The following is a 15404-nucleotide window of genomic DNA, read 5'->3' on the forward strand; positions in this document are numbered from 1 at the left end:
GTCCTGCGTGGCCAAGCAGGAGCTATCAAAATCACAGAAGCTTTCTCCTGCTTGATCTTGGCAATCAGACGAGGGAGCAGAGGAAACGATGGAAACACATAAGCCAGGCTGAAGGACCAGGGCGCTGCTAGAGCATCTATCAGCGCTGCCTTGGGATCCCTGGACCTGGACCCGTAACGAGGAAGCTTGGCATTCTGACGAGATGCCATGAGATCCAGTTCTGGTTTGCCCCATAGTTGAATCAACTGGGCAAATACCTCCGGATGGAGCTCCCACCCCCCCGGATGAAAACTCTGCCGACTTATAAAATCCGCCTCCCAGTTCTCTACTCCTGGGATATGGATAGCTGAGAGATGGCAAGAGTGAACCTCTGCCCATAGAATTATCTTTGAAACCTCCAACATTGCCAGGGGGCTCCTTGTTCCCCCCTGATGGTTGATATAGGCTACAGTCGTGATGTTGTCCGACTGAAATCTGATGAACCTGACCGCAGCTAGCTGAGGCCAAGCCTGAAGAGCACTGAATATCGCTCTTAGTTCCAGAATGTTTATCGGAAGGAGGGCCTCCTCCTGAGTCCACGAACCCTGAGCCTTCAGGGAGTTCCAGACTGCACCCCAGCCCAGAAGGCTGGCATCTGTCGTCACTATAGTCCATTCTGGCCTGCGGAAACTCATTCCTCTGGACAGATGGACCAAAGATAGCCACCCGAGAAGAGAATCCCTGGTCTCTTGATCCAGATTTAGTAGAGGGGACAGATCTGTGTAATCCCCATTCCACTGATTGAGCATGCAAAGTTGCAGTGGTCTGAGATGTAGGCGGGCAAACGGAACTATGTCCATTGCCGCTACCATTAAGCCGATTACTTCCATACACTGAGTCACTGACGGCCGAGAAGTGGAATAAAGAGCACAGCAGGAAGTTAGAAGCTTTGACAACCTGACCTCTGTCAGAAAAATTTTCATTTCTACTGAATCTATCAGAGTTCCTAGGAAGGGAAGTCTTGTGAGAGGGGAGAGAGAACTCTTTCCTTCGTTCACCTTCCACCCGTGAGACCTCAGGAATGCCAGAGTAATGTCCGTATGGGACCTGGCGATTTGAAAAGTCGACGCCTGTATCAGAATGTCGTCTAGGTAAGGGGCCAATGCTATGCCCCGCGGCCTTAGAACCGCCAGATGGGACCCTTGAACCTTCGTAAAGATTCTTGGTGCCGTGGCTAACCCGAAGGGAAGAGCCACAAACTGGTAATGCCTGTCTAGGAAGGCGAACCTGAGAAACTGATGATGATCTCTGTGTATCAGAATGTGTAGATAAGCATCCTTTAAGTCCACGGTAGTCATATATTGACCCTCCTGGATCATAGGTAGGATGGTTCGAATAGTCTCCATCTTGAAGGATGGGACCCTGAGAAATTTGTTTAGGATCTTGAGATAGAAGATTGGTCTGAAAGTTCCCACTTTTTTGGGAACTATAAACAGATTTGAATAGAAGCCCTGCCCCTGTTCCTCCCTTGGAACTGGGTGGATCACTCCCATAACCAGTAGGTCTTGAACGCAACGTAAGAATGCCTCTCTCTTTATCTGGTTTGCAGATAATTGTGAGAGATGAAATCTCCCCTTTGGAGATGAAGATTTGATATCCAGAAGATATCCCTGGGAAACAATCTCCAGAGCCTGGGTGAAGAGAGAAAGTCTGCCCCCCACTCGATCCGGTCCCGGATCGGGGGCTACTCCTTCATGCTATCTTAGAGGTAGCAGCAGGTTTTTTGGCCTGCTTCCCCTTGTTCCAAGCCTGGTTAGGTCTCCAGACTGGCTTGGACTGGGAAAAATTTCCCTCTTGTTTTGCAGTAGAAGAAGTTGAAGCTGCGCCACTCTTGAGGTTTCGAAAGGAACGAAAATTAGTCTGTTTGGTCCTTAATTTGTTGGACCTATCCTGGGGAAGGGCGTGGCCTTTTCCTCCAGTAATATCAGAAATGATCTCCTTCAGTCCAGGCCCGAATAGGGTCTGCCCCTTGAAGGGAATATTGAGAAGCTTAGACTTTGAAGTAACGTCAGCTGACCAGGATTTAAGCCATAGCGCCCTACGCGCCTGAATGGCAAAACCTGAATTCTTAGCCGTTAGCTTGGTAAAAATGAAAAACGGTGTCAGAAATAAATGAATTGGCTAACTTAAGAGCTTTAAGCCTGTCTAGGATATCATCCAACTGGGTCTCTACCTGTAGAGCCTCCTCAAGAGACTCGAACCAGAAAGCCGCTGCAGCAGTGACTGGGGCAATGCATGCAAGAGGCTGGAGAATAAAACCTTGTTGTATAAAAGAAACCCTCTAATTTTTTATCCATTGGATCTAGGAAAGCACAACTGTCCTCGACAGGGATAGTTGTACGCTTAGCTAGGGTAGAGACTGCTCCCTCCACCTTAGGGACCGTCTGCCACGAGTCCTGTGTTGCGGCATCTATAGGAAACATCTTTTTAAAAGCAGGAGGGGGAGAGAATGGTACACCTGGTCTATCCCATTCCTTAGTAATAATTTCTGAAAACCTCTTAGGGATTGGAAAAACATCAGTGTAAACAGGCACTGCAAAGTATTTGTCCATTTTACACAATTTCTCTGGGACTACAATGGTGTCACAGTCATCCAGAGTCGCTGAAACCTCCCTGAGCAACAAGCGGAGGTGTTCAAGCTTAAATTTAAACGCTGTCATTTCAGAGTCAGACTGAAGTAACGCTTTCCCTGAATCAGAAATGTCACCCACAGATAGAAGCTCTCCTGCTTCGGCTTCTGCACATTGTGAGGGTATATCAGACATAGCTACTAAAGTGTCAGAAAGCTCTGTATTAGTTCTAGCCCCAGAGCTGTCTCGCTTTCCTTGTAACCCTGGCAGTTTGGAAAATACCTCTGTGAGGGTATGATTCATAACTGCCGCCATGTCTTGTAAGGTAAACGCTTTAAACGCGCTAGATGTACTTGGCGTCACTTGAGCGGGAGTTATAGGTTCTGACACGTGGGGAGAGCTAGATGGCATAACCTCCCTTTTGTCAGTCTGAGAAACCTCTGGTGATAAATCTTTAAAAGCCATAATATGGTCTTTATAACTTATAGAAAGGTCAGTGCATTTGGTACACATTCTAAGAGGGGGTTCCACAATGGCTTCTAAACATAATGAACAAGGAGTTTCCTCTATGTCAGACATGTTTAACAGACTAGTAATGAGACCAGCAAGATTGGAAAACACTTTAATAAATGTGAAAAAGCAATTATACAAAAACGGTACTGTGCCTTTAAGAGAAAAAAACTACCACATAAACTGCAAAACAGTGTTAAAAAGTAGTAAACTCTACGAAATGTTTACAGTGTGTATAAGGGACTATAGCAGCATTGCACCCACTTGCAAATGGATGATTAACCCCTTAGGCCCAAAAACAGATTAGAAAAACGTTAAAACGGTTAACAAACAGTCAAACACACTGCCACAGCTCTGCTGTGGCTCCTACCTGCCCTTAAACACATTTTTTGCAGGAAAAAAACCCCTCTATAGTGGTTCTAGATGCCAGAGGACTCCTTTAGGGAAGCTGGATGTCTCAGTCTGAAAATCAACTGCGCATTTAGAAAGCGAAAATAGGCCCCTCCCACCATGCACTCAATGTCAGAGGGCCTTAAAAAAAGTACTCCTAGGAGTAATCTAACTAGCCATGTGGTAAACTAGGCCCCAAATAAAGTTTTTTCACCCTCAGAGACAAAATGTTTTTTCTATAAACCATGCAAACGTTTTTACACTACGTAATATTAACATGAATATTACCCTTTTTTGAAAGCATGATCCCAGTCGTTGTTAAATCACTGTATCAGGCTTACCTCAAATATACCAGGCACTGTCAGCATTTTCTAGACCTTATCTCTCTAGAAAAAAATATACTGAACATACCTCAAAGCAGGTAATCTGCAGACCGTCCCCCCAACTGAAGTTTTCTTTCCATACACTTCAGTTATGTGTGAGAACAGTAATGGACCTTAGTTACAAACCGCTAAGATCATCAAACCTCCAGGCAGAATTCTTCTTCCAATTTCTGCCTGAGAGTAAAACAGTACAACGCCGGTACCGTTGAAAAATAAACTCTTGATTGAAGGTAAAAACTACACTAAGTCACCACATATCTCTTGATACTTCCTTTCTTGTCGAGAGCTGCAAGAGAATGACTGGGGGTGGCAGTTAGGGGAGGAGCTATATAGACAGCTCTGCTGTGGGTGTGCTCTTGCAGCTTCCTGTTGGGAAGGAGAATATCCCACAAGTAATGGATGAACCCGTGGACTGGATATACCTTTACAAGAGAAATTATCCCTGTACTTAAGACACTGTGCAATTAATGGGGTCAAAAACAGGAAAAACCCTTGAGGGACTGGAGACTGAGAGAAAAGGTATCCCTAGCTCCTATCCTGGAAAAATTCCAAAGCACGTCTAGAAACACTTCCTCATAGAAAGGAACATCACTGAAATGATAACGTTCACAAACTCTCTGACAGCGACAAGGGAATAGATGTCGCCCAAATAGCTAAAGCCTCCTTTACGATACACGAGGTGAAAAAGCATGCATCTGAAACATACGACTTCTGCATCAGATGAAGGAATTAAACTGTCCAAATCTGAGATTTCACCCTCAGAAATCTACCGGCGATATCTCTTCACCAACTCAGAAGAGAAAGCAACCTGCGTAGAAGAATGTGGAGCAGAAACCTTACAATACGAATAACATATATCCTCTTGCATATTTCCTGAAGATAAGGAAAAACAGGCAAGCCGTAGATATCGCAAAGGACACCTAAGCAACTCTGTGCACTGCATGTGACGCCATTGAGGCTTGGTACAGATAAGGATAAAACTGTGTTATTGCCTAAACAGTATCATCCTGGGAGATATGAGGCTCAGAGGATTAGCATATATCGTAGAGATACCTAAGCTGTTAAAATTGCAAGCAAACTCAATCCTCCTTATTTAAGAGGAACCGCAGGGCACTGTTTGTGACCCCGTTAAAGGGCCACTGTAAGTAAATATTTTCTATGCCTGTTACTAACTAACTACCCCAAATACGCTTTTTATCAATAGCATTTCATTAACATATCTCTACCGTATATCAGAAATCTTGTCTGCAAATTTAATTGTTTTCCAAACCCACTCTGTGGGTATCCTTTGCTCTGTACCAATCCGTTTACAATACCTAGGTTTCAAAATGGCGCTTTAAACACAAAGTTATTGGTTTAAGTATTTTGAACATGCAGTGCTGAAAATAGTGGGCAGGATAACGTGACATCATCGGCGAATAAAAGATATAACTTTTAGAACGTTATGAAACTTCGTTTTGGAGAAAATATAGGTCAGTTGGTTTTAATTAATGTTTATTAACTTTAATATGTTAGTTGTTTAGCTTAAAAATGATAACAGAAAGTAATCCTTTAAAGCTTGGGACATATAGGAGAAGCTGTAGTAATATCTAAACAGCATAATCCTGGGAGAAAATGAGGAACTGAGGCAGCAAACCAACTGTACCCACAATATAGTTATAATTTGCCCCACACATATAGGGGGGGAAAAAAAAGGCAAATATTTTACTGCTTACATAGACATCAAACTAATCAAGCAGAACACAAAAGTATAGACAAATTCATATAAATTATCTATCAAATACATTTGCTCCACAATGAGTCTTTATTAAAAATGAAATTCATACTGCTATAATAGAAACAGTGAATAGAATTTTTCCGTAAAGGATTTAAAATATTATTTCATGAGTAAATCCTTCAGGTCACACTTGGTAGATAATGAAAAGTACGCCTATTGTAGGCATCTAAACAGTGGACAATAAATACTCTTAAAATAAAAATCAAATTTGCAACACCAGAGCGCCGCTCCGATCTCCACCTGGAGAAACGAGGCGGAACTACGGAATGGATTCTCAGATTCAAAAATGGCGCCGCTCCGTGTCTGTGAAAGAGGAGGTGGGAACAAAAACTGCAGCAACGAAGTGCACATACATCACGCTTCATCCGGCCAAAACTAAACATCTTTCTAGAGGGAAACCAACCCTTGCACCGAGTTCCTCCTTCCTTGCCCACATAAAAGCAAATGCGTCCGAAAAAGGCGAACAAGCTCTCCTCTAGATAATAAAGACATAAATATCGTAACACTGATATGTACTGTCTCCTCATTTCTAATAAACTTCAAAATACATAGGCAGTTGAACTGACAACCTCCAGTCTATAAGCAATGTCTAAAACACTGTACCAAACTCATACATAAGAATATGATATATTTTGATAAGATTATATATGATTATTCTGAGCCTCCAACTAGGGTTAAACCCTTATATCCTTAAGTTAACTCCTAGTTCTCACAGCAATCATTCAGGAAATACTATTAATCAAAGTATTAATCCCTGAAGCTGTACTTGTCACATAGTGCCTGCATCCTGCCTGAAACATACCATAAAGGATATAAAAGTCCCAAAATACTGTGCAGCCTTTTAACCCTTAAGTGCAAGTCCCCCAGACATAGAAGACCAACGCACTTACTTGCATCTAGCCGTCCGGCAGGAGGACAGCTCACCGGGTTTGAGAGGCACACCTCACATAGAACCATGGAAAACAAAAAAGATTGAATAATCCTAATCAGGCTTTAAGAATAGGGCAGCAACAACTATTTGGGAGGCGCAGTGAGGATTAGGCCCCACAAGTTCCCACTTGCTTAAAAGCCACCATTGCTTTACTAAAGAGACTGACATGGACTACGGCTAAACCCCAGGAAGAAGCAGAACAAACTTGCACTGCTGAAAAATAATAAAATCTTGATTGAAGAATCTTCTTCCAGACACCTAAATTTTACCAGCTCCTTGCTCTTAACGTAGGCAAAGAGAATGACTGGGGTTGAAGGGAAGGGAGGTGATATTTAGCAACTTTGCTGTGGAGCTCTTTGCCTCCTCCTGCTGGCCGGGAGTGATATTCCCAATAGTAATTAGATGATCCGTGGACTCACAGTGTCATTAGAAAGAAATACAATTACTCGCTACAAGCTCACGCTAACCTGGTGACTTAGGAGCCTCTATATTCCTTACAGCTAACAACAGCACACAATTACTCGCTACAAGCTCACGCTAACCTGGTGACGTCGGAGCCTCTATATTCCTTACAGCTAACAGCATACAATTACTTGCTACAAGCTCACGCTAACCTGGTGAGGTAGGAACCTCTATATTCCTTACAGCTAAAAGCATACAATTACTTGCTACAAGCTCACGCTAACCTGGTGACATAGGAGCCTCTATATTACTTACAGCTAACAGCATACAATTACTTGCTACAAGCTCACGCTAACCTGGTGAGGTAGGAACCTCTATATTCCTTACAGCTAAAAGCATACAATTACTTGCTACAAGCTCACGCTAACCTGATGACGTAGGAACCTCTATATTCCTTACAGCTAACAGAACACCATTACTTGCTACAAGCTCACACTAACCTGGTGACGTAGGAGCCTCTATATTCCTTACAGCTGACAGCATACAATTACTTGCTACAAGCTCACACTAACCTGGTGACGTAGGAGCCTCTATACTCCTTACAGCTAACAGCATACAATGACTTGCTACAAGATCACGCTAACCTGGTGACGTAGGAGCCTCTATATTACTTACAGCTAACAGCATACAATTACTTGCTACAAGCTCACGCTAACCTGGTGAGGTAGGAGCCTCTATACGCCTTACAGCTAACAGCATACAATTACTTGCTACAAGCTCACGCTAACCTGGTGAGGTAGGAGCCTCTATACGCCTTACAGCCTACAGCATACAATTACTTGCTACAAGCTCACGCTAACCTGGTGAGGTAGGAGCCTCTATATGCCTTACCAGCTAACAGCATACAATTACTTGCTACAAGCTCACGCTAATCTGGTGAGGTAAGAACCTCTATATTCCTTACAGCTAACAGCAGCACACAATTACTCGCTACAAGCTCACGCTAACCTGGTGAGGTAGGAGCCTCTATATTCCTTACAGCTAACAGCACACAATTATTCGCTACAAGCTCACGCTAACCTGGTGAGGTAGGAACCTCTATATTCCCTACAGCTAACAGCATACAATAACTCGCTACAAGCTCACGCTAAACTGGTGACGTAGGAGCCTCTATATTCCTTACAGCTAACAGCATACAATTACTTGCTACAAGCTCACGCTAACCTGGTGAGGTAGGAGCCTCTATATTCCTTACAGCTAACAACAGCATACAATACTTGCTACAAGCTCACGCTAACCTGGTGAGGTAGGAACCTCTATATTCCTTACAGCTAACAACATACAATTACTCGCTACAAGCTCACGCTAATCTGGTGAGGTAGGAGCCTCTATATTCCTTACAGCTAACAGCATACAATTACTTGCTACAAGCTCACGCTAACCTGGTGAGGTAGGAGCCTCTATACGCCTTACAGCTAACAGCATACAATTACTTGCTACAAGCTCACGCTAACCTGGTGAGGTAGGAGCCTCTATACGCCTTATAGCTAACAGCACACAATTACTTGCTACAAGCTCACGCTAACCTGGTGACGTCGGAGCCTCTATATTCCTTACAGCTAACAGCATACAATTACTTGCTACAAGCTCACGCTAACCTGGTGAGGTAGGAACCTCTATATTCCTTACAGCTAACAGCATACAATTACTTGCTACAAGCTCACGCTAACCTGGTGACATAGGAGCCTCTATATTACTTACAGCTAACAGCATACAATGACTTGCTACAAGCTCACGCTAACCTGGTGAGGTAGGAACCTCTATATTCCTTACAGCTAACAGCATACAATTACTTGCTACAAGCTCACGCTAACCTGCTGACGTAGGAGCCTCTATATTCCTTACAGCTAACGGCACACAATTATTCGATACAAGCTCACGCTAACCTGATGACGTAGGAACCTCTATATTCCTTACAGCTAACAGAACACCATTACTTGCTACAAGCTCACACTAACCTGGTGACGTAGGAGCCTCTATATTCCTTACAGCTGACAGCATACAATTACTTGCTACAAGCTCACACTAACCTGGTGACGTAGGAGCCTCTATACTCCTTACAGCTAACAGCATACAATGACTTGCTACAAGATCACGCTAACCTGGTGACGTAGGAGCCTCTATATTACTTACAGCTAACAGCATACAATTACTTGCTACAAGCTCACGCTAACCTGGTGAGGTAGGAGCCTCTATACGCCTTACAGCCTACAATTACTTGCTACAAGCTCACGCTAACCTGGTGAGGTAGGAGCCTCTATACGCCTTACAGCTAACAGCATACATTTACTTGCTACAAGCTCAGGCTAACCTGGTGAGGTAAGAACCTCTATATTCCTTACAGCTAACAGCAGCACACAATTACTCGCTACAAGCTCACGCTAACCTGGTGAGGTAGGAGCCTCTATATTCCTTACAGCTAACAGCACACAATTATTCGCTACAAGCTCACGCTAACCTGGTGACGTAGGAACCTCTATATTCCCTACAGCTAACAGCATACAATAACTCGCTACAAGCTCACGCTAAACTGGTGACGTAGGAGCCTCTATATTCCTTACAGCTAACAGCATACAATTACTTGCTACAAGCTCACGCTAACCTGGTGAGGTAGGAGCCTCTATATTCCTTACAGCTAACAACAGCATACAATACTTGCTACAAGCTCACGCTAACCTGGTGAGGTAGGAACCTCTATATTCCTTACAGCTAACAACAGCATACAATTACTCGCTACAAGCTCACGCTAATCTGGTGAGGTAGGAGCCTCTATATTCCTTACAGCTAACAGCATACAATTACTTGCTACAAGCTCACGCTAACCTGGTGAGGTAGGAGCCTCTATATTCCTTACAGCTAACAACAGCATACAATTACTTGCTACAAGCTCACGCTAACCTGGTGAGGTAGGAGCCTCTATACGCCTTACAGCTAACAGCATACAATTACTTGCTACAAGCTCACGCTAACCTGGTGAGGTAGGAGCCTCTATACGCCTTATAGCTAACAGCACACAATTACTTGCTACAAGCTCACGCTAACCTGGTGAGGTAGGAGCCTCTATATTACTTACAGCTAACAGCATACAATTACTTGCTACAAGCTCACGCTAACCTGGTGAGGTAGGAGCCTCTATACGCCTTACAGCTAACAGCATACAATTACTTGCTACAAGCTCACGCTAACCTGGTGAGGTAAGAACCTCTATATTCCTTACAGCTAACAGCAGCACACAATTACTCGCTACAAGCTCGCTCTAACCTGGTGACGTAGGAGCCTCTATATTCCTTACAGCTAACAGCACACAATTACTCGCTACAAGCTCACGCTAAGCTGGTGACGTAGGAGCCTCTATATTCCTTACAGCTGACAGCATACAATTACTCGCTACAAGCTCATGCTAACCTGGTGATGTAGGAGCCTCTATATTCCTTACAGCTGACAGCATACAATTACTTGCTACAAGCTCACGCTAACTTGGTGAGGTAGGAGCCTCTATATTCCTTACAGCTGACAGCATACAATTACTCGCTACAAGCTCATGCTAACCTGGTGATGTAGGAGCCTCTATATTCCTTACAGCTGACAGCATACAATTACTTGCTACAAGCTCACGCTAACTTGGTGAGGTAGGAGCCTCTATATTCCTTACAGCTAACAGCATACAATTACTTGCTACAAGCTCACTCTAACCTGGTGACGTAGGAGCCTCTATATTCCTTACAGCTAACAGCATACAATTACTAGCTACAAGCTCACGCTAACCTGGTGACGTAGGAGCCTCTATATTCCTTACAGCTAACAACATACAATTACTCGCTACAAGCTCATGCTAACCTGGTGATGTAGGAGCCTCTATATTCCTTACAGCTAACAACATACAATTACTCGCTACAAGCTCATGCTAACCTGGTGAGGTAGGAGCCTCTATATCCCTTACAGCTAACAACATACAATTACTCGCTACAAGCTCACGCTAACCTGGTGACGTAGGAACCTCTATATTCCTTACAGCTAACAGCATACAATTACTTGCTACAAGCTCACGCTAACCTGGTGAGGTAGGAACCTCTATATTCCTTACAGCTAACAGCATACAATTACTCGCTACAAGCTCACGCTAACCTGGTGAGGTAGGAGCCTCTATATTCCTTACAGCTAACAGCGTACAATTACTCGCTACAAGCTCACGCTAACCTGGTGAGGTAGGAACCTCTATATTCCTTACAGCTAACAGCATACAATTACTCGCTACAAGCTCATGCTAACCTGGTGATGTAGGAGCCTCTATATTCCTTACAGCTAACAGCGTACAATTACTCGCTACAAGCTCATTCTAACCTGGTGACGTAGGAGCCTCTATATTCCTTACAGCTAACAGCATACAATTACTTGCTACAAGCTCACGCTAACCTGGTGAGGTAGGAACCTCTATATTCCTTACAACTAACAACAGCATACAATTACTCGCTACAAGCTCACGCTAACCTGGTGACGTAGGAGCCTCTATATTCCTTACAGCTAACAGCATACAATTACTTGCTACAAGCTCACGCTAACCTGGTGAGGTAGGAGCCTCTATATTCCTTACAGCTAACAGCATACAATTACTTGCTACAAGCTCACGCTAACCTGGTGAGGTAGGAGCCTCTATATTCCTTACAGCTAACAGCATACAATTACTTGCTACAAGCTCACGCTAACCTGGTGAGGTAGGAGCCTCTATATTCCTTACAGCTAACAACAGCATGCAATTACTCGCTACAAGCTCACGCTAACCTGGTGAGGTAGGAACCTCTATACTCCTTACAGCTAACAACATACAATTACTTGCTACAAGCTCACGCTAACCTGGTGACGTAGGAGCCTCTATATTCCTTACAGCTAACAGCATACAATTACTCGCGACAAGCTCACGCTAACCTGGTGACGTAGGAGCCTCTATATTCCTTACAGCTAACAGCACACAATTACTCGCTACAAGCTCACGCTAACCTGGTGACGTAGAAGCCTCTATATTCCTTACAGCTAACAGCATACAATTACTCGCTACAAGCTCACGCTAACCTGGTGACGTAGGAACCTCTATATTCCTTACAGCTAACAGCAGCACACAATTACTCGCTAAAAGCTCACGCTCACATTTATTGTGCGTGCAGACCTTTTGTAGTGGGGCTCTTAACTACTGATATATACTGTGCATATATAAACATTGTGTGTAAAAACCTCTTGTAATGCCGCAATTAATTACTGACATATACTGTACTGTACTAGGCATATATATATTTATAGTTTGTGCTAACCTACTGGTGAGGTAGTACATTTAGGTGCTACCCTACTACATATAGGTGCTACCCTACTACATCTAGGTGCTACCCTACTACATCAAGGTGCTAACCTACTACATCTAGGTGCTAACCTACTACATCTAGGTGCTAACCTACTACATCTAGGTGCTAACCTACTACATCTAGGTGCTAACCTGCTACATCTAGGTGCTACCCTACTACATATAGGTGTTACCCTACAACATCTAGGTGCTAACCTACTACATATAGGTGCTACCCTACTACATATAGGTGCTACCCTACTACATCTAGGTGCTAACCTACTACATCTAGGTGCTAACCTACTACATCTAGGTGCTAACCTACTACATCTAGGTGCTAACCTACTACATATAGGTGCTACCCTACTACATCTAGGTGCTACCCTACTACATCTAGGTGCTACCCTACTACATCTAGGTGCTAACCTACTACATCTAGGTGCTACCCTACTACATCTAGGTGCTACCCTACTACATCTAGGTGCTACCCTACTACATATAGGTGCTAACCTACTACATCTAGGAGCTACCCTACTACATCTAGGTGCTACCCTACTACATATAGGAGCTAACCTAATACATCTAAGAACTGGCAGCGTCCGTCTTGCCTGATACACAACAGATTACCTCATAGGGGTCGTAATGGAGGTCTCCAAACTGGCCCCGCTGCAGCCTCTCCACCAGATCCACCTGCTCGTCTGTCAGCTTTATCTCCTGTCCTGTTTTTTTGTCATGAACAGTACGCCTAGAAACAAATAAAAAGCCAGTAACCACCAGACATGATGACACTAAACCTGCAGCCAGGCACACCTGCAAATGCTCACCAGTAACCAGGCCAGGCACACCTGCTAATGTCCACCAGCAATCAGGCCAGGCACACCTGCAAATGCTCACCAGTAACCAGGCCATGCACACTTGTGAATGCTCACCAGCAATCAGGCCAGGCACACCTGCTAATGCTCACCAGTAATCAGGCCAGGCACACCTGCTAATGCTCACCAGTAACCAGGCCAGGCACACCTGCAAATGCTCACCAGAAATCAGGCCAGGCACACCTGCTAATGCTCACCAGTAATCAGGCCAGACACACCTGCTAATGCTCACCAGAAATCAGGCCAGGCACACCTACTAATGCTCACCAGTAACCAGGCCAGGCACACCTGCTTATGCTCACCAGTAACCAGGCCAGGCACACCTGCTAATGCTCACCAGAAATCAGGCCAGGCACACCTGCTAATGCTCACCAGTAACCAGGCCAGGCACACCTGCTAATGCTCACCAGTAATCAGGCCAGGCACACATGCTAATGCTCACCAGTAACCAGGCCAGGCACACCTGCTAATGCTCACCAGTAATCAGGGTTCTCCATCTTGTCCAAAAATTCTTCCAACTGGTCTTTACTCTTTAGTGGCTTGAAAATCTTACGCCCATCAAGGTCATAGCCAATGTGTGGGAAGTCCTTATACCACTCCATGGGGATGTTACCCACAGTATTGCGGATGTCCTGCGGGAGAAGAAAAAAAAATAGATTACAAACTGAAAGCAATAAAAAGACTTCCTTTATGTCTACTCAATACTCAGTAACAATGTATTTGATCTGAGACCCCATGTCCTATAGCGCCCTCCTGTCTGTGTCACCTGCAGGGGAAGGGACAGACCCCATGTCCTATAGCCCCCTCCTGTCTGTGTCACCTGCAGGGGAAGGGACAGACCCTATGTCCTATAGCTCCCTCCTGTCTGTGTCACCTGCAGGGGAAGGGACAGACCCCATGTCCTATAGCCCCCTCCTGTCTGTGTCACCTGCAGGGGAAGGGACAGACCCTATGTCCTATAGCTCTCTCCTGTCTGTGTCACCTGCAGGGGAGGGACAGACCCCATGTCCTATAGCTCCCTCCTGACTGTGTCACCTACAGGGGAGGGACAGACCCCATGTCCTATAGCTCCCTCCTGACTGTGTCACCTGCAGGGGAGGGACAGACCCCATATCCTATAGCTCCCTCCTGTCTGTGTCACCTGCACGGAAGGGACAGACCCCATGTCCTATAGCTCCCTCCTGTCTGTCACCTGCAGGGGAGGGACAGACCCCATATCCTATAGCTCCCTCCTGTCTGTGTCACCTGCAGGGAGGGGACAGACCCCATGTCCTATAGCTCCCTCCTGTCTGTGTCACCTGCAGGGGAGGGACAGACCCCATGACCTATAGCTCCCTCCTGTCTGTGTCACCTGCAGTGGAGGGACAGACCCCATGACCTATAGCTCCCTCCTGTCTGTGTCACCTGCAGGGGAGGGACAGACCCCATGTCCTATAGCTCCCTCCTGTCTGTGTCACCTGCAGGGGAGGGACAGACCCCATATCCTATAGCTCCCTCCTGTCTGTGTCACCTGCAGGGGAGGGACAGACCCCATGTCCTATAGCTCCCTCCTGACTGTGTCACCTGCAGGGGAGGGACAGACCCCATGTCCTATAGCTCCCTCCTGACTGTGTCACCTGCAGGGGAGGGACAGACCCCATATCCTATAGCTCCCTCCTGACTGTGTCACCTGCAGGGGAGGGACAGACCCCATGTCCTACAGCTCCCTCCTGACTGTGTCACCTGCAGGGGAGGGACAGACCACATATCCTATAGCTCCCTCCTGACTGTGTCACCTACAGGGGAGGGACAGACCCCATGTCCTATAGCTCCCTCCTGACTGTGTCACCTGCAGGGGAGGGACAGACCACAAGTCCTATAGCTCCCTCCTGTCTGTGTCACATGCAGGGGAGGGACAGACCCCATGACCTATAGCTCCCTCCTGTCTGTGTCACATGCAGGGGAGGGACAGACCCCATGTCCTATAGCTCCCTCCTGTCTGTGTCACCTGCAGGGGAGGGACAGACCCCATGTCCTATAGCTCCCTCCTGTCTGTGTCACCTGCAGGGGAGGGACAGACCCCATGTCCTATAGCTTCCTCCTGTCTGTGTCACCTGCAGGGGAGGGACAGACCCCATGTCCTATAGCTTCCTCCTGTCTGT

At 45.5% G+C, this 15404-nt stretch overlaps 1 protein-coding gene across 1 annotated transcript in view; it reads right to left on the bottom strand.

The window, feature by feature from the left end:
* Positions 1-15404, bottom strand: part of BOP1 (BOP1 ribosomal biogenesis factor) — a 192127-nt gene that overhangs the window by 54963 nt on the left and 121760 nt on the right. The window contains exons 4-5 of the mRNA XM_053715497.1: positions 13741-13895; positions 13019-13136 (exon numbers count right to left, since the gene is read on the bottom strand). Of these exons, the coding sequence (XP_053571472.1) occupies positions 13019-13136; positions 13741-13895 (273 nt within the window). The remainder of the gene's footprint in view (positions 1-13018; positions 13137-13740; positions 13896-15404) is intronic.

This window comes from Bombina bombina, chromosome 5 (assembly GCF_027579735.1).
Source record: "Bombina bombina isolate aBomBom1 chromosome 5, aBomBom1.pri, whole genome shotgun sequence".
In the NCBI taxonomy this organism is placed as follows: domain Eukaryota; kingdom Metazoa; phylum Chordata; class Amphibia; order Anura; family Bombinatoridae; genus Bombina; species Bombina bombina.